General features: G+C 49.9%; 1 protein-coding gene across 1 annotated transcript in view; it reads right to left on the reverse strand.

Annotated features, from left to right (window-relative positions):
* Positions 1-1,991: 1,991 nt before the first annotated feature.
* Positions 1,992-20,178, reverse strand: part of TEAD4 (TEA domain transcription factor 4) — a 64,804-nt gene continuing 46,617 nt past the window's right edge. Inside the window, exons 12-14 of the mRNA XM_054696786.1 lie at positions 8,821-8,961; positions 7,125-7,277; positions 1,992-7,015 (exon numbers count right to left, since the gene is read on the reverse strand). Coding sequence (XP_054552761.1) covers positions 6,902-7,015; positions 7,125-7,277; positions 8,821-8,961 — 408 coding nt within the window. The 3' untranslated portion in view covers positions 1,992-6,901. The remainder of the gene's footprint in view (positions 7,016-7,124; positions 7,278-8,820; positions 8,962-20,178) is intronic.

A 20,178-nucleotide genomic window follows, 5' to 3' on the forward strand; every position in this document is an offset into this window, starting at 1 on the left:
GGAGTCAATTTAGTCACTTTCCCACACTGCCTACACCCAAGACATCAGAAAATCATGGTGACTGTCTTCTAGACATATCTCTAGGTCATGCATTTCCTTTCACCTCTGGCTCTACAGTCTAAAACACCGTCATCTCTGCAGGAACCCTGCTGTTTCCACTCCTGCCCACCTACTACTGATCTTCACAGCCAGACTGATATTTAAATCAGTAATTCAGGATAAAGGTGGAGAACTAAACACACAGCTACCTCATACCCACTTGAAACGTTTCTAAGATGAACATAGGGGATTTTTAAAAGGAATCTGTAGAGGACAAAGAGGACAGAAGTGAAGATAATAACAAAAGTTCAGAAGCTAGAAAACAGAAGGATGAGTGCCAACCGACTTAGCAGACTCGGAAAAGTTGAATCCTAACCCAGAAAAAGCCAAAAAGGAACATGATTTATACCACTGAGCACCCCAAAAGTCAAGATTTGATTTTGGTAGGTGTCTCTGCAAAAGGAATGAAGGTGGAGTTAAAGACAGGAAGATTGCTCAAATCCCATTTAAAAGGCAAATCCTCCCAAAATCCCTTCAACTGCATGCAGCAAAGTAAGGCCCCTCTCTAGCTCGGGCAAAAGCTGGGAGCTCTTTCCCTGGGAGAGAGTTCCTTGGGGGGCTTCTGTCCAGGTGAACACAAGAGTCCTGTGCAGACCACAGGGGGCTGGTCAGTGTCCATACTGAATGCGGAGACGACCCAGTACTTTTCTCCTACTTGGTTCCCAGAATTCTGGCCACATAGTTCCCAGCTAGGACTGGAGGAGTCCCTTCCATGGACTCTGATCAATTTAGGAAGAAACTCATAAAAAAATCTACTTCCTTATAAGAGGAGCCTGGCCAGAGGGTCAGAGTGCCTCCACCACCAGCCCGCATGGCCAGCACCACCCCGGGGGCTCTCGGCGGCCCTGACCTCAAGGCTCACTGGCCTTCTAAGGACAGGCTCAGACATGAGGACGAAACCCAAAACAAACCGAAAGACAAGCTCCCACAGGGCCTCCCTGGTGGCGCAAGGGGTTAAGCATGGCACTATGAAGCAATTCGCAGCCTCTGCAGCATGAGAGTTCAATCCCCGGCCAGCCGGCCAGGGAGCAACCCACATGGTGCAGAAGACCTCTTCTGTCTCGCCCGCTGCTCCCCTCAGCAGTGTATTTCAGTCAGTCTGCCTGTTCTGTTCCCCACTCTGTCTCTGGTGATGCCTCTCATCACCACCACCCCGCTGTATCTCTGGCCTGTAACCCAGCTCTTGTGTACATAAATAAATAAATCTTAAAAAAAAAAAAAAAGAAAAGAAAATCTCCCACAGAGAACAGATCAGGCTGGAAGGCAGTCACCCCGCTGAAGCCATTGCTATCCTGTGCTGAACTAGAAGACACGGCCTTCATGAAATAAGGACAGGGCATTGCCTCACCTGCTCTGGTCCCTTCTGCCACATGAACACGCTGAGTTCCTTCCACCTCAGCACCCTGGAATAGGGGTTCCTTCCCCAGACCTCTATGCAGCTAGCTCCTAAGTCACCTTATCCTCAGATGGGAGAACTCAGGTCTCTAGGTGGAGACAGGGGTGTCAGGCTCTCAATATAGTTGGCACAGTCCTTTAAGTTCGCCTAACTCCCTGCCTACATGTATGTTTTGTGTGAACACAGGCTCAAAGCCACCAAATCTGGTTTCATCTACTGGCAGACACAAGTACCCCGCCCTGGGGGTGGCTCCCCTCAATGTGAATTCATCCAGTGGCTCCCGGGCTTATCAAGCACACACTGTTCTGATTTGGCTTGGCAAGCCAGTCCCTGGGCCAGCTACTCCCGGCCCAAGGGCTAAAATCAAGTTCCCAAGGGGCCATGCCAGGGGTCACATCCCAGTGGCCCCAGTGATTTTTGTGTCTCTTTGTGGTTCATGTTAAATCTTATTGCTTTGCGTCGGAAGCTTCAGTGCACACAGAACACGGAGCCAGGGCAGACTTCATTTAGGAGGTGAGGGGCCGCGTAGCCCAGATGCAGAGAGGAACCAGGGCCCCCATTCTATCCTCATAAAGTGACCCAATGCTTGGCAGCACCCCATGTGCTTCTCATTGTCTCGAAAAGGACATGGGCAGGCTGGATGGGCTCTGAGTTCCCACCTCCAGGGGTCTGGCTCAGTGACAGCTGCCTCCTCGGGCCTAATCCGCTGCCACTGCTGTCCCCACACTGTCCACAGAGGTACAACATCCTCGTTTCTGTAAAGAGAAATCACTCACACAAAAGCCTTGTATATGTAGCAGACTTTACTGAAGATCTGGAGACACAAGGAGTTTACATAGCAAAAAATACAAAAAACTTCAAGTTGAATTCTTAGACATCCATGAGCTTAAACCTCCTTAGCCCTCTGCACCCCCGGGGCTCGCACCCTCCATGAAGGCACTTGATCAACCACCTCTCCCAGCCCACTCTCAGGAAGTAAAACAAAAACTGAATTCTGGACAGTTTCTTCCTCAGTATGGCTGAGCCCATCGCCTGTTCTCCCTTTCCAGACACTTCCCCGGCCTCTTTTTCACCCTGATGGACTAGTTATCGCCCCAATTTAGAGCACCTCCTTCCTGTTTCTGATTCCAGGATGAGGGTAAAGTGCACCTGTCTCTGGGTGGACAGATTTTGCTTAGCCAAGACTTGAGGTCCCCTCCCCGCTTGCTTTAAATACATTAAAATTAGCTTTTTTTCCTTTCTCAAGTGTGTGTGTATGTGTGCATGAACACACACAGGTGTATAAGTGCATGTGTAAAGAGCAGAGTAGGTAAGTTTTTACATGCCTGAGCTCATGAGTGAGGTGCCGTAACCTCCTGCTACCTTCACCCTCCTGCATTGTCTCCCCCCTGCGAGAAGCATCCTGAAGTCAACCCACCATATTCCCATTTCACAAATGAGGTCACCTTAAGGTTCCAAGTGGCTAAGGCTTATCACCCAACTTGTAAGATGCCAATTCAGACTTAGATCAGCCTGGCTGCAGGGTTTAAGTTCTTAGCAACGATTTATTGAGATTTAACTCTTCAGGGAAAAGCACCACATTCGCATTCTTGGAGTCAGCATAACAGGTAACATGGGAAGGGGTCTAATAGTGACGTGGGTAGAAGTGCCTGGCTGTGAACTCTAACACAAACGCTTCAGCTGACTTTCCACCTGTGCAGATGGGTCTACAGTCTGATGATTCAGGAGCTCGCTGCTGCCACCACCCTTGCTTACAAGGATGCTGCTTCCCACTTCCAGCCCCTCACCACCCTGCCCACTGTCCCCTGACCCCATAGACAGATGTATGGGGATACCTGGGGCATAGCCCCTTGCTCCGCCTTCCACTGGCTTCAGTCTTGACAGGCAGAGCCCTGCCTATGCACATGCACTACTCTGTAGCTTTCCCTCTCATCTGGAAGATCACCCCACACCAAGCAGGCACTGGTGGCCACTGGGGCAGTGTGGTCACCATCAGACCCATGACAGGCAGTCTGTTTCCAGGTCCCCATCTCAGGATGCTGCCTGCTAGCTCTAGAAGGTCAGGAGGCAGGAGCTGGATCTTAGAGGGTGTGGGGACTCTTACACCCCTCCCAGGCCCAGCCAGCATGGGTCACACGTTCATGTCCACTAGCATCCACTCACGAATCCTTTACTGAGCACGGAGAGGACATGGTGTTTGATTTACAGAAAAGAACAGGCCGGGAAATCCATCATCTCCACCCACAAAAGCTGAGTCTAGGAGGAAAGAGACTCAGAAAGACAATTACATGTGTTTCCCTATAATCCACAACATTCCAGTGTTATTTTCTGAAAACCAGATCTAAGACTCACTCCCCTGCTTAAAATACTCTCAGGACCACTCTCCACAGAGTAAAACCCAAAGTCCTTACCAAGCGAGGTGCTGGTTCACAAAGCAGGGGGTGGATGTCCATTCCTCCTCAACTGGATGGTCAGCCTGGACAGGACCTAGGCCCTCTTCCTCCAATCTTTGCTCCAGTCTCCTGTCCCCCACACCCCCACCCATTCTTGACATATTCCTTTCTGTCACTGACACATATTCCTCTCTCTTGACATATTCCTCTCAGTCCCCTTCCGGCACCTAGTCAGAAAGCTCTCCCTCACCCACACCCCCAGGCATCCGAGGGTGCCCTGTGCCCCTCGGCCTCAGCCCCCACTCACTGCCCTGGCAGCGGGATCCCGCTGCAGGTCTTGTCTACCTCTCATTTCCTTTCTTCCTGAGTGAAGCCCAAGCCTCAGAGGCCTCATCTGTTCTGCTCCGAAAACACCCCCACGCCTGGGGCAAAGCAAGCCAGGCTATCGAACAAACGCATTAACACTCCAAGAAAGGCAGGTAACCTCCCCAAGCCCGCCCTAAAATGGGGCTCGTGCCCGTACCTGTGGGCTGAGGTTAGAATTCAAAGGCACCTGTAGCCAGCAGGGTAGTGGGGCCTCATTGGTCAATGGAACACTTCTTCATGAGAGGTGACTCCACACTGGCCCAAACATGGGGACTGGCCAGGGGACATGGGCATCGAGGCAGAAAGGGCAGGAGGATGTGCAGGAGACAGGGATTTTAGCCCAAGGCAGTGTCTGAGGAGGCTGCAAGAGGGGCGACCGGCAGGTCTCCCAATTGTCCCAAGTGGTCTGACTACTCCAGGGGAGAAGCGGCTATATCTGCGCTCCCCATGCTGACAGGGCTGGCACTGACAGCCACGAGTAGCAGGTCTCCTAGGGTCCACTGCGGGAAACTCCTGAGGGAAGGGAAAATTAGTGCCAGCCACCTCTGCACCTACTCCTTCCCAGCCATGACAAACGACCATCCACTTCACTCATGCCTTTGTCCCAGACTGTAAGGCAGCTCACCTGCCAGTGGCCCTGGACAGAAGGTGCAGTCAAGCCAGATGGGTGGGCATCCAGGACTCCCCTTATCCACAAGCCCCAGAGTTAGAGGTGAGAAGGAGGAGGGCAAGAGCTGTGATGTCACCGGGGCAGAAGAGTCTCCCACAAACCCAAACCTACACAAGGACCTGTGAGTGTCCCCCACCCCATGACATCACACTGAGGAGTTGTGCAACTCCAGAACCAGGGGTGTTTGGAGAGACGCCGCCCTAGAAGACAGAGGGAAATGGGGTAGCTGCTGGCTTCTTTCCCACTCTGGAACACTAGTGAGCTTACCTAAGTGTCATCCACGCTTAGAAGGCAGCTCCTCTCAACCTTGACATTCGCTTTCACATTCTGCTCTCCCATCTCTGAACTCCGGGTATTCTGATGAGGACCAACCCACCTTACTTTAGACTGTCCCATCTGACTCTTGCAGGATAAGCTCCTGTTGTTAATAAAAATGTATCTATTTTGAACATGTTGTGCTTAGCACTATGCTAGGAACTCTCTCTCTCTCTCTCTCTCTATATATATATATATATATGAGGTAGGTACTATTATTAGACCCATTTTACAGATGGGGAAACTGAGGCCCAGTGAAATGAAGTAACCTGACCCAAGTTTAGTAGGTAGCTGAGCACCTGATTCCAACCCCAGTTGTCTGACTCTAGAGTCCCTGCTCCTAACTACTTCTCCAGGCTGTCGCACTCATTTTTGTATCCCCAAACAACTCCCCGAGAGCTGGGCACTTAGGGAACACAAGGGTTGATTTTTCCATTCCGCTCTGCTCCACTCCTGCAATTGTGGCTCCCTATTAGGGGAGGTGGTGCCAAAGAACCACCAGATGGCAGCAAAGAGCCAGAACCTGGAGGAGGGGGAGCTTAGGAAGAGCTGATTGTAACATTTAGTGCATCTTGCAGCAGGCACTTTGTAGACATTACCCCTCATCCTCACTAAGACCTTCTAAAGGAGGCATCATTGCCTTCCCGCTTTACAGAGAGGAAAGATGGAGAAATTTCCCCAGTCAGGCAGCTGGACTACTAGGACTAAAGCCAGGGCTGCTGAAACCCAAAGCCCAGAAAGGTTCTTAGGCGAAATAAAAGAGTTGGCTCCCTGTAGGCCGCAGTGGGCGCCATGCTCCTCCTCCATCCCCAGGGAGCAAGAAATGACCATGGGGAAGAAGTGGATGGCCCAGGCTGGGTCCAAGATGGTCACTACACAACAGGCCTCTTGGCGGGGAGGGAGGTAAGACATGCAGAGCGTCAGAACTGGAGGTCAGAGACCCCCAGACCACCACAGACCTTTGACCAACTTTCTTGGCTTCAACACCAAGGATGCTGCGTGACACCGGCCTCCCTGCCTGAACTGTCTTCTGGCCTCCTGGTCCAAGCCCCAAGCAGCACTGCTATGGCATCTGCGCCCACCAGAGATGGATGGAAACCATCTAAAGCACTGACCATGCCCACTCCAGCCCTTCCAGCAACTGTCACCCCCATGCCTTAACACCAACCCCTGGGCTGGACCTGGTCTCTGTCAGCTGTCCCAGGCAGGGGGTGCACATGCATCATTCACAGAACAGAGAACCCACGCGCCTATCCTCGGGTCTCCCTGGGTGGCCAGCAGCAGGATGCGGGGCTCCAGTGGCGACAGAGGGACCGTCCCATCTTGAGCTTCAGCTTCTGGAGATGGTTCCGGCTGAGTCCAATAAGGCACTGGTTTCAGAACTGCCCAAGATGTATCTCTGGGCCGGCTTCCCAAACTGCCCCCCTTCTCCCACAGTCCCTCCCAAGGCTCAAACAGCCAGATCAGGCCCTCTGGGATACACAACATCTTGGGTTTATTTGGGACTGGGCATTGCAGGTTCAGGCACAGTTTTTTCCTGAGTAGGAATAGTCATGACCTCGTAGCCTGAGCTCTCTTAGCATTGCAGGAGGCAGTCCCTGCAGGTCCCCTCCCCGTGGCCCTGCACACACATCTCTTCCCCCTCCCTGCTCCCCAAGTCTCTTATTCTTTCACCAGCCGGTAGATGTGGTGCTGAGCCCCATGCTCGCTGGCCGACACCTCAAAGACATATGCAATGCACAGCAACGTCTCCTGCGTGTCTCTGTTGGTGACCACCTGCAGGCGAGAGGAAAGATGAGGGTTAAGATCCCTGCAGAGACATGCCAGTTACTCCACCCTCCTACGCCCTTCCGGTCCCCATCTGCAGTGTCCCCTGCTCCCCTACCTGCAAGATGGTGAAGTTCTCCAGCACACTGTTCATCATGTACTTCTCCGGCAGATGCTTCAGCTTGTGGATGAAGTTGATCATATACTCACAGAGTGGGGACCGGTGGATACGGTACGAGTAGTGGCCATTCTCATAGCGGGCATATTCCGTCTGCAGGACCCAGAGGACAGCAGGGATTTAGATCCCCTTGCACACCGCCAGCCCAGGACCAGCTCCTTAGGGAAGATCCATGACCCACTCACTCTTAAGTGGGAAGAAAAGGCAGGAGGCAGAAAGGCCCTTCACGCAGAGCCTCCCCCAGGTTGGTGGACATATTACAAGGCCTCCTCCTCCCTCAGTGCCAACCAGAGCCAGATATTAGAGGTGGAAGCTTAAAAATATGAGTACCATGGGCCTCCCCTGGTGGCGCAGCGGTTGAGCGCTGGGCTGCGAGGCTGCCCGCAGCCTCTGCAGCGCCGGTTTGTTCCCCGGCCGCCAGAGAGGGTCCCACAAAAAAAAAAAAAAAAGAGTACCAGGGCCTCCCTGGTGGCACAAGGGATTAAGCATCACACTGTGAAGCAATCTGCAGCCTCGGCAGCATGAGTTTGAACCCCGGCTGGCCAGGGAGCAACCCACATGGCGAGGCAGACCTCTCCTGACTTGCCCGCTGCTCCCCTCAGCAGTGTACTTCGGTCAATCTGCCTGTTCTGTTCCCCACTCTGTCTCTGGTGAATCCTCTCACCGCCCCCTCCACATCTCTAACCTGTACCCCAGCTCTGATATAAAATATAAGCATTAATAAAATCTTTTAAAAAATAACATAAAATAAAAAATATATGTATGAGTAGCAGCAACAGGCAAGAGGAGGCAGAACAGGGACTCAATCCTGGCTGCACTAACACACATGCAAGTGGGTCCGTATAGACCGGTGAAATTTCCATCAGATCGATGGGTTGCAGCCACACCAACTCCCCAGCTGTCAACAATATACTCTAGTCATGCGAGTCATTGCCGCTGGGAAAACTGGTAAAGGGTGCGTGAGATTACAACTCCACGTGGACCCACAATGATCTCAAAATAAAAATGTAATTAAAAATAAACAACTTTAAGGGTTTTTAAAAACCCCTATTGCCCAGATGCCACCTGAGAGGTTCTGGGGTATGTGCTGTGGAGTGGGGTGCAGGCTCCGTGCATTAGAGCTGCCCAGGTGCCGTAGATACAGCCAGCAGTAAGACCCCCCCACTGGGACCAGGACGTCTCTTTGCTGGTGGCACGGCATCCAGTTTTGTTTGACAAGAAACCAAGATATTGGGCCTCCCCTGGTGGCGCAGGCGGTTGAGCGCTGCGCTGTGAAGCTGTCCGCAGCCTCTGCAGCGCCGGTTCAATCCTGGCCAGCCGGCGAGGGTCCCACATGGCGTGGCAGACCTCTCCTGTCTTGCCCGCTGCTCCCCTCAGCAGTGTATTTCATCAGTGCCTGTTCTGCAACCCGCTCTGTCTCTGGTGAGTCCTCTCACCCTCCTGCGCTTCTGACTGTATGCAGTGCTTGTATAAATAAATAAAAATAAATCTTTAAAAAAAAAAAGAAAGAAAGAAAGAAACCAAGATATCGTGAAGACAAGACTGCATGAATTCAGACAACTCCAGGGAAGGCAAGGATAGGGATGAAGACCGGCCCGGAGCTACAGACAGGCCTGGTCTGACAAGCATACCCTACCTCTACTTTCTCTACCACCTGCTTGCCAAAAGAGCAAACTTTGGTGGAGCAGGTGATGATCATGTTTTCTGGACTCTCGTACTGGCTGGAGACCCCGTAGAAGGAGCTGCCTTCATCCTCGATGTTGGTGTTGAGGTCTGCCTGGAAGGAGACATGGGGAAGCCAAGAAGCGAACAGGTAAGTCAGCGGGGCCCAATCCAGGAACAGAGTCAGGGCCACGGTCCAGGTTCTCGGGCCAGGAAACAATCACCAAGGCTCAAAAAGAGCCTGGGCAGCAGGATCTTGGAAAATTTCTGCCTTTCTCTATTCCCAGGGCTGGTATAAAATCAGGCTGTGTGGTCTTAACAATGGAAAAAGGAAACCCTGGACTTGCACTGCTGCCTACTTAGGTACCAGCCCACCCAGCAGGAGGGGCCCTAAATTTTGTCTTTAGAGCTCCAAGTTTTATAGTTTAAGACTTGGTTCTTATTAAACTGTAAACCTGTGAATCTATAGCTGTCATTTCTACTTTAATGTGAATGAATTTATCAGATCCTTTCCAGAGTCCATTTTCAGTGTGAAGAAAGCAGGAGACAGAAAGTCAGATGAGAGGGCCTCCCCTGGTGGCACACTGGTTAAGCACTGGGCTGCGAAACTGCCTGCAGCCTCTGCAGTGCCAGTTCAATCCCCGGTCGCCAGCGAGGGTCCCACATGGCACATAGTCCTCTTCTGCCGCGCCCACTGCTCCCCTCAGCCATGTATTTTGTCAGTCTACCTGTTCTGTTCCCCGCTCTGGCTCTGGTGAATTCTCTCACCCTCCCGCGCTTCTGACTGTACCCAGTGCTTATATAAATAAATAAAAATTAAAAAAAAAAAAAAAGTCAGATGAGTGATGAGCAGAGAGGAGAGCAGCAGGGGAGGCTGGGTCCTTGTCTATGTCACATCCTTTGGTCCAGCTGCTCACTGGACTTGGTCAATGCTCTTTCAAAAATGGCTCCGGGGATGAGATATCTCTGGCCAGAACTGAGGCCAGCCACCCTGAACCCTGTTTCAGCCTCCAAGCCAATCCCCCAAGACTAGTGTCCTTTTCAGAAAACAAGTCTGACTGCATCACTCAGTGGTTAAAACCCTCTTGCTGAGCCCATGCATAAGGGAACACAAGTCTCAGCTATCTGCCATTCCCCACACACACTTCCCCTGCTGAAAGTGAGGCCTGTACACCTGCTGCTGCATGTTGGGTCCATGTGCAATTTTCCCTTGGAAAAGGTCAAGTCACGATTCACACATGTTCCCTATGAGGGGATGAGGCAGGATGTCAGGCTCAGTTTGATCAACAAGGTCCCTGACCATAGGCCTGGCCCAAGATCACACAGTCGGTAAGTGACAGGCCCAAGGCTCACCCCAACCCAGCAGAGGCAGAGAGAGCCCCAGGAAAGGGAAGGAGTCACTGGATGAGGCAATGCAGTGCCTTGGAGACTCTGACATAAATGTGTATTTGTGAAGCCATGAGCCACTTAGGAGTCTCCACCCCCAGAATCACCCCATCTGAACCAGGGGTGCTAACAGAGCAACTTAAGACTCAGAAGAAATGCACAGACATATTACAAAAGGCTTATTCTCAGGGTGTCGCTTCTGCTCCCTCCTACTCACATTGTTCAAAATCACTGACCAGCTGAACCCAGAGAGCAGTCCTGTCCATGCCGGGGGCAGGGGGAGAGCTAGAGAAAGATTCTGACCTGAAGGACTCTTCTGCATAAAGCCAGGGGGATCCTCAGAACCTCAGGAAGGTTCTGGCACCATTCAGGGGATGTTCCATCATTACTCTTCTCTCCTTCAGGGGAAGAAGCTTTCCAAGAGGAAGAATGTGCCCTAGATTGGCAGAGGGTGGTAACCTCCTCTGGCACAGGAGAAGTATTCTGGAGCCACAGAATGCTGAGAAACCTGTATTTACTACTGTGAATTGACTACAACCAAAAAAAGCAGATTATGGAACAGAACAAGGATGTGTTGGTTTTTTGACGAGAAAAAGGAAAGGCTTTGCAATGGCTTTAATGAGGCCATTTGGAAGAAAGGGAACACTGGGATTCTAACACATTCAAGCCAGCACTCAACCTCAGTGCTGTGAACACCCTCCACTCCCACTTCCCCATCATGGGGCTGGCCTCAGTCTCCCCATTCTGTGGTGGGGGTGGAGCAACGCAGGCAGGATCCCCAGCAGAGGTGGACCAGGCCTTGCTCAAGGTCTCACAGCTACACAGCAGGTGGGGGATCCAAAACCCAGCTCTCTGTCCTAGTTCCTCTATTGAGTCATATTCTCCTTCTAGGAGGCTTGGTCAGAAAAGGGGATAGAGGTCAGCTTGTGCCTTCAAGACATGCTGCAAGGGGCCTCTCCGGTGGCCTAGGGCTTATGTCTCACGCTATTGCCACCATGGCCTGAGTTCGACCTCCGGCCAGGGAGATGACCCACATGGTGCAGCAGACCTCTCCTTTCTCACCTGCTGTTCCCCTCAACCATGTATTTCAGGAGATCCACCTGTTCTGCTCCCCACTCTGTCTCTGGTAAATCCTCTCAACCCCACACCTCTGGCCTATACCCCAGTCCTTCTGTGCAAAAAAAAAAAAAAGGGACATGTAGCAGATAGAGGCACAGGGCAGAAACATAGAGCATGTCTGTGAAAAAGCTAACAGGAAGCCCAGCGGCTGAACATGGGGGGCCAGGGTGGTGGAAGGGTGCAGCCTAGGGGCCAGGCAAGGGTCTCAAGTGATCTCTAGACTTCAGTCTCTGCCAGGCCCCTGCTGATTCCTCCTGGACCCATGACCCACCAACCTCACGTCTTGCTAGGCCCTTCCCTTAGTGGTTTTTTTTTAAACCGACTCACTTTTATTCCTCAACTGCATCCTAAGCACTATATCCACACAATCAGAGACTTTATTTTTTCTAATACATATGAAAATAATTACAAAAATACTCAAGAAGAAATGTTCATTCATGTACCACCCAAAATAATGCTGCTCCTCGGGCTCAGGCAGGACCAGCCAAACCCAGCCCTCTTCCCAGCACACAAAGGGAGCAGCTGCTGCTGCCCCAGCACCCTACAGGGATCTGGACCTGCCTTCCACTGCCCTGAGCTGGCAGATGGCCTTGGCCCCTTACAGATGGTAAGCGCCCTGGAGGCAAGAAGTAGTAAGCTCTTTAGAACTGCTGTTACAGGGGGGCCAGGGACCTTCAATGACGGCTGCTGTTCAACCTTTCACCTCTTGGTGGTGCTGATGAGGAGTGGTCCCCTGGTGGCAAGGAGGGACTTACCACCTCTTGCCTCCTGGAGAATCCTCTGGAACCCCACCTCCACCAGGAGCTCAAATACACCCTTGATCATGTCATAATTTCCCCACTCACCCCAAGAAATGGAAACACTGCTCTCACAAAATTTATAACCGGTGGGAGAGCCAAGTGGACTTCGTTGGAGCTGCTGGTTGGGCTGACAGTCCGAAGCTGGCCCCAGAACAGCCCCAGGCTTCCATTCACAGACCCAGGAGTGCTGGTGACATAGACAATGCACCCCAGTGCCTTCACTTTGTCCTTAGTGCCCCAGACACCTAATTACAACCCCACCCTTTCTCCTGTAACTATTGTTCAGGCACTTCCTGCCCACCTATCTCCCCACTCTAAAGACTCCTCCAAACAAGCCTGCCTCTCTGCTTTCTCAGCCTGAAAAGAGCTGCCCTCCACATCACCCAGAGGGTGCCGCTCACCACCCTACCCTCTGAATGCCCCTTGATCCCCTCCCTCCATCCTATTCATAGCTGCGGTGGGGTGGGCAGCTCACAGGCTGTGCTGGAGGAGCAGGTGTGGGGGATCGGGTGACTGACAGATGAGCAGGGACAGCCGCAGGCAGCTAGGGGGGCAGGGGCCTGAGGGGCTCAGATTCATTGTCATGTGCTGGTATGTGCCTGGGAGAAATGTCAGGGCGCACAAGGGAACAGCAGGCTGGGATGGGAGGATGATTCAGGGCATGCGCCTCACGGCCTCAGATCAGCTCTACCCAGCATTTTCAATGTACAGAGTGGTGTTAAAGGCCAAGAGTCCCCTCCCGCACCCCAGGGACAGAGGTGGCCTCTGCTGGTCACACATATTCTGGGGGAGGAGAGGGGGGCTTCGGCTTCTCAGGCCTGCTCCAGACCCCGCAGACTGCATCCAGGGAGTACAACCTCACCGCTCCACCCTTCTAGCTCCCAGATGCCACTGCCAGCTGGAAATGCTTTGTCCTGGCGGTCCATGCACCTACGAATGACTGTTGCAGTCCCATCAAGAACAGTAACTTCCGGGGGTGAGGCGGGGAGCGATCAAAGTCCCATTCCCCGAAACAGGCTGTGTTCTGATCAACTCTGCCACATGTGTTCCAGGCTTGGGAGCTGGGGCCGAGACAAGCACAGGGCAGGAAAAGAAAGGACGGCTCTGGGGAGACAGCATTGTTCCTTTGCCTGAACAGTTTCCTTCGCGATTGTGTGTGGCCAGTCACACATCAGCGGATGGCAGGGGAGGGAGTGACCCAGCCGGGGCACGGGAGAGGAGGTTCCAGATGGCTAGGGAAGCAGGATCTGAAGGCTGTACGGATCCCATGACTGACCAGAAGTCTCCTGCTTAGCAAACGGAGGCATTTACTTTGCAAGCACCATGGATCTGTGCTGCCCTGGGGCCTCTGCCCACCCCACACAGGAGGAACAAAGACGAGATGACAGACAGCCAGGTGCCCAGACCTCCAAGATGCCCCATTTCAGATTTCACCCATCCTCACCTTGCCTACTCTGGCATGGGGAGGGCCCAGTTCTCAGAGCTCAGGCCCAGGCAGAGAGGAGGCAGGCACACAGGGGGCCTTCACTGCCTGCTGCCCCCAGGCATTTAAGGGTCCTCAGAAGGGCAGCTCCTGGGACGCCCTCAAAAACAAACTCTGATTTGGCCCAGAGAAGCCAAGATCTGGGAGGGCTTCATTTGTAGCAAACCACATTCCCCTCTCTGGGGCTTACTATCCAGCACTCTGAGATTCAGTCTGAATTCTCTACTTGGAATGTGAACTCCTGGAAGACAGGTCATGGCAGGCCCACAGAGCATGAAGCCTGAAGGCCTCCTGGAAAACCTGCCTAATGATGCTCCTTAGCACCATGGCCCCATATTCCCTCCTCAACTCCAGCCCCATCTCTCTAGAGAGTCAGAAGGAAGGAAAAGACATGGGCTCTGAGCATGCTGGAGAAGAACAGTCTAGTTCCTGCCGCCTGTCAACATTAGTCCCCAGGCAGGACAGCCCTCCCCTCTTGTGGGCAGGGGAGGCTGAAATCTAGAAAACCTGAGAAATCCAACAGCCCAGCTGGATGCTGACTGCACAGCGAGGCTGCTCTCTACACGCTCCACTATCTGCTGTTCTGTGGGGACTCATGCATTCTCTTTTCAGACAATCCAGAGCTTACCCCAAGAGGAACAGAGGAGCACTGGGCCGCTATGTAGAGGGCACCCCAGATTCTATGCGATGTGAACAGTCTCATACAGTGGCTCCAGGCACACACCCTGCAGCCAGACCATCTGGGTCTAAACTCTGGGTCTGCCACTATGAACTGGGTGACTCTGGAGTCGTTTCACCTCCCATGCCTCAGTTTCCCCTCTACGCAATAAGTTGTGGGCTCTATCTACCTTTGGGGATAAGGCAACGATAAGTCAATAGGTGTTAAGTGAAAAACAGTGCCTGGTGTGCTTTCTCACCACCTGCTCGGACCTAGCTCCCAGCGTACATACAGGAAAGAGGCCCACCCTGGCTGGCCCTTGTTCAGTCTATGCCTCAGCTTCCTCCCATTTATAAGATGAGAGGCCTAGGGTGGTTCTCATATGGATAGTGGCTAGAATACAGAATATTATCGCCAACTAAAAGAAATGGAAAGAGCCCCCAAAATGCTATCTGCTCCCTCCAGAGTAGTGTTCCTATAAATGCCTCTTGCCACTGCTTACCAGGCCTCCCTTCTAACCCTAAACTGCACCCTCAGGGAGCTAAGCTAGAGCTAGAAAAGGTTCACAAATCACCCCATCTAACTCCTTCCTCTGAGTCAAGGATAAGCCTGGACTAGCTTGGGAGACTGGCAGCCAAGCAGCACTGAACAGAGGGTGTAGGGTACCCCAACAGAAAGGCCAGGAACCCCTTCGACACACATCAGAAGAGGAGCAGCTAGTGTAGCAGTGTGAAATGGCACAGCACAGCCTCATGGCTCCGACTCCCATGTCCAGTGAGAATGGGAGAACAAGGAGAGGAAAATGTGAGATGGGTTAAGCCCTTCCTGAATGCGAGACGGGCATCCTGCTCATACACCCTAAAGCCACCCTTTCTGGCTGAGGTCCTAAAGATGCTGACGTCTATTGTGTGGCCTGCATTAAAGAAGTCTCCTACTTGCTTCTGGTCTGGAAGGCTGATTTAGCCAACTAAGGACAACTCTAGCCCTGCCACGCCCTGTTTAGAACCTTCAGCGATTCCTTATAAAGAAAAGGGAAGGCAAATACGTAATAAATGTGCACTATTTGCCCCTCTACACACAAAACAGACATAACCAGTCAATTCAGCATTTTCTCCCTCTAGATCTTTCTCAATCCAGCCTTCCAAAATAATGATGACTAGTGATTAGCAGAAATACTCAGGTTAAAAACCATTTTCTTGGGCCTCCCCGGTGGCGCAGCGGTTGAGCGCTGGGTTGCGAAGCTGCCCGTGGCCTCTGCGGCACCGGTTTGATCCCCAGCTGCTCCTCGGCCACCGGAGGAGGGTCCCACATGGCGCGCAGACCTCTCCTGCCGCCCGCTGCTCCCCTCAGCAGTGTACTTCGGTCCTTCTCACTGCTCTGCTCCCCGCTCTGGCTCTGGTGAATTCTCTCACCCTCCCCGCGCTTCTGACTGTACCCAGTGCATGCATAAACAAACAAACAAAACAAATAAATAAATAAATAAAACATGCCTCTATAAAAAAAAAAACAAAAAACCATTTTCTTGGACAACTGGATAAAGTGGGAGACTCACCACACAAGTTCCTTTTTCCCTGTTCCAGAGAACCAACTAGAATGATGAGAGTTCAACAAATTCTATGAAACTGAAGGCTGACCAGAACAAGAATGGATCACTTACTCATTTGTAAGCAGAAGTTTAAAAAAAAAAAATCATAGATACAGAGAACAAATTGATGGCTGCCAGAGGTGGGGGCTGCCACCTCACCACGGGGAAAATAGGTGAAAGATGTCAAAGGGGCAAAATTCCAGTTATAAAATATGTATCATGGGAATATAATGCACAGCATAGTGACATATTTAATAGAATTGTATTGCACATTCAAAAGTTGCTGAGAGTAGATCTTAACAGTTCTCATAAGAAAAATAATTTTTATAACTATTTATGGGAATGGATATTAATAAACTCATTGTGGTGATCACTTTGCAATATATACAAATATCAAATCATTAGGTTGCATACCTGAAACTAATGTAATACTCTGTATCAATTATTCCTCAATCAAAGAAAAAAATGTATGGGCCCAAAAATATGGCCAATGTTTATAGACATTTGAGAAAACCTTCCAACTTGAAGGGAGGCCAAATCAGGAAAAAAAAGAATTAAAAGAAAACAAAAAAGGAATCAGAAGAAAATTTTAAAATAACATACTTCCTATCCCCAGAAAGAGAAAAATTATATCCATCAAGCAATATCAGGACTGGGAAAAAAAACACTTAAAAATTAAAAATTTTACAATCAAAATTAAATATTAGACAAGGGGCAGAGAATGTGACAGTTCGTTACTCTAATTCACCATTAACTGTAGGATAAGCCATGGTTTTATGAACCACTAAGAAAGAAAAATGCGGGGCCTCCCCGGTGGCGCAGCGGTTGAGCGCTGGGTTGCGAAGCTGCCCGTGGCCTCTGCAGCGCCGGTTCGATCCCTGGCTGCTCCCCGGCCACCGGAGGAGGGTCCCACATGGCGCGCAGACCTCTCCTGCCGCCCGCTGCTCCCCTCAGCAGTGTACTTCGGTCCTTCTGCCTGTTCTGCTCCCCGCTCTGGCTCTGGTGAATTCTCTCACCCTCCTGTGCTTCTGACTGTACCCAGTGCTTGCATAAATAAATAAAAAATAAATAAATAAATCTTAAAAAAAAATTAAAAAAAAAGAAAGAAAGAAAGAAAGAAAAATGCCATCAATTGGACTACATGTCAGCAATTCAAAGATATCTATTTTCTTTTATACTAATAGAAACCCAATTTTTTTTAGAATGACAATTCACTCAACTGAGAGAGTATACTGCCATGACTCCTTTGCAGCTAGGTACAACCACACAATTACTACTAAGTGTTTTGTGGAAATCCCAAGAAGGGTCCTTAAAAGGAACTAAGTTGGCTTCCTCCTCCTTCCTGGTGCCTAGAATATGGATATAATGGCTGGAACCCCAACTGCCACGTGCCTTGAGGACTGAAGCTTAGGTGGCAATTATCAGAGAGGGGTCAGACCCCTGATGATTTCATGGAGCTATTGGACTATCCCTGGACCGTCTACCTCCAAACTTAGATTACATGAGAGAAAAACAAGCTATTTATGCCACTATTACCTGAGGTTTTATGTAATATGCATTCAGATATACTCTTAAATAATTCAAAAGAATGAAAAGATTAAGTCAAGGAAATCTTCAAGAAAATGAGTTGGAAAAAAAGAAATTGTAAAAATCAGAGAGGGCAAGTTCAGGAGATCCAACATCAGACTAAGAAGGTTCCCTGGAAAAGAAAACAGAGAAAACAGAACAAAAGACATAAGTACATTTTCCAAAACTGAGAATCTATAATATAATTAAAAGTGCCTACCAAGTTCCTGGCTCTAAAAAAGAAAATTGAAAAAAACAAAAACAAAAACAAAAAAACAAGCATATCACACAGTTCAGAAACAATGAAAACCAAATTACATAACACAGGAGACAGAATTCCAGCTACCAGAATGCTCATGTTAGAAGACACGGGAACTGTACATTGAAAGTAATTCTTGAAAATCATTTCTAGGGACGATTTATTTGTGATCTAGATTCTACAGCCAGTCAAGCTATCAGTTAAGTAACAAAAAAAAAAGAAAAGAAAACATTTTAAAAGCAAAGATTTGGAGCATTTATCTACCACACGTTTCTTGGGAAGGTAGTAGAGAATATGTTCCAGCAAAATGAGGGGGGCACCAGAAAAAGAGAGAAATAGGATAGGAGCTCTAGGAAATAGCAGAATCAACATAGGTGGTTCTCAGGATTACAGCTGAGGCAGTCTAGAGAATAACCAGTTAAAACTGGAGGACATGGCCTCCGTGGTGGCCTAGGGCTTAAGTCTCAGCACTATCCCCTCTACAGCCTGAGTTCAAGCCCAGCCAGGGAGCTGAACCACATATGGCACAGCAGACCTCTCGTGTCTCACCCGCTGCTCCCCTCAGCAGTATATTTCAGTAGATCTGTCTGTTCTGCTCCCCACTCTGTCTCTGGTGAATCCTCTCACAAACATACACACCCCCCACCTCTGGTCTACACACCAGTTCTTATATGCATAAATAAATAAAAATAAATCTTAAAAAAAAACTATACTTAAAAACCGGAGGAGAACAGAGGCATCTGGAGGAAGCTCTCTAGGAGAAAGGGGGAGTTGATAGGTTATCTGACACAGGTTTGAGCATTTGAAGAGAAAATTTTTTTTTAACTTCATATGGTGGTTATGACGGAACAATTAGTAAAATTTTAATAAGATTATTTAAAAATATGCAAGCAAGAAGACCATTTATTTGTGGGGAAAAAATAAGCCTCTGTACCAGCAATGAAAGGTAATCCTAATACACTTCCTGACTCTGGTGGTCAATCTACCCTATCAAAAAATGTAAATATTTTGCTGCTTAATTAAATTATATGACAAATAGTTATTATATTGAAATGATGAAGGGAACACAATATAACACACTTACGGTTTTACTACCGTAATGGAATAAACACACAAAGTCATAGTCATGTTATGAAGGTGTAAGCACAATTATTCAGAACTAAGGACATAAAACCCAGAATAACCAGCAATAATTTAATTACCTCTGGAGATGGAGCCAGGATTAGGAAACACTGGGGGAAGAATCTGATGTTTTTCATTCTCAGGTTCTTGGTATGAATTAATAATATATAACTATGGGCCTCCCTGGTGGTGCAAGGGGTTAAGATGCAACCTGTGAAGCTATTGCAGCCTCTGCAGCACGAGTTCGATCCCCACCCAGGGAGATACCCACATGGCACAGCAAACCTCTCCTGACTCACCCGCTGCTCCCCTCAGCAGTGTATTTCAGTCTGTCTGCCTGTTCTGCTCCCCACTCTCTCTGGTGAATCCTCTCATCCCACATACCTCTGGCCTGCACCCCAGTTCTTGTGTGCATAAATAAATAAATCTTTAAAATATATAACTAAGAACATGCATTGATTTAAAAAATATTACCTATTTTTCATCGAGTATAGACTAAAACCCAGACTGCAGGATCAGGACCTTCTAGATCCTAACTCACCTTTCCAGTTTCCTTTGCTATTATCCCCTCCCCTGATCAGAGCCACTTCCTTCTGCGTCCTCCAGGCTGAAACAGCCTTTCCTGGCCTCTGCCTAATAGATCTTGCCCATTCCCTAGGGGCCAGGGTCCAACTTCCATCCTTTGCAGAACAAGTTGTCTTACACAGTGCAAAGTCAAAGCACCTTAAAGATTGGGGACCGGGGGCTCAGTTCTAGCACTTGCATCTCCTGGAGAGCCCATACTATGGCAGTAAGTGAGATCCAGAGGAGATGCCCCTGCCAGCGGCTGTCAGCCACACGGAACTCACAGATACATCAACTGTGGTGTGGCTGTTTCTATTTCCAGGAAAAGTGAAGCTTTCAGATATCAAGACTGTCTGGGACCAGAATCTCTGCATTGTCTCCTGGGCACTGGAAGAGGATTGTGGGTAGAGCCAGCCAGGCCCATTGCCCATGCTCTCAACTATTCCAAGGCTCCAACAGCTGAGCCAGAAGGAATTCCTGCACTTCCTCACCTCTTAGTGTGCACTTGTCTGACTCTCTTCCCACATCCTTTTCCCATGTGTGGAATGTAATCTCCCAGAGCAGATACTATGCCTTCTGGTCTTAGAGGGGATGTCTCAAAAGGAGGGGTGATCTCCACATGGCACTTGTCAGGGGCGGAGGGGAAGGCAGCAGCATAAACCCACGTTTATGGCTTAAGCTGTTTGAGAAGTTGGCTGAGTGTTTCTCTTGGGGTGACCTATCCCAACCCCTACAATTCATTCTCCAAGGCCTGTCTCCTCCAACATGCCATGGCTCTTGAGGACCTGCT

This window comes from Talpa occidentalis, unplaced genomic scaffold (genome assembly GCF_014898055.3).
Source record: "Talpa occidentalis isolate TD23 unplaced genomic scaffold, MPIMG_talOcc4v2.1 talOcc4.16, whole genome shotgun sequence".
NCBI classification, from domain to species: domain Eukaryota; kingdom Metazoa; phylum Chordata; class Mammalia; order Eulipotyphla; family Talpidae; genus Talpa; species Talpa occidentalis.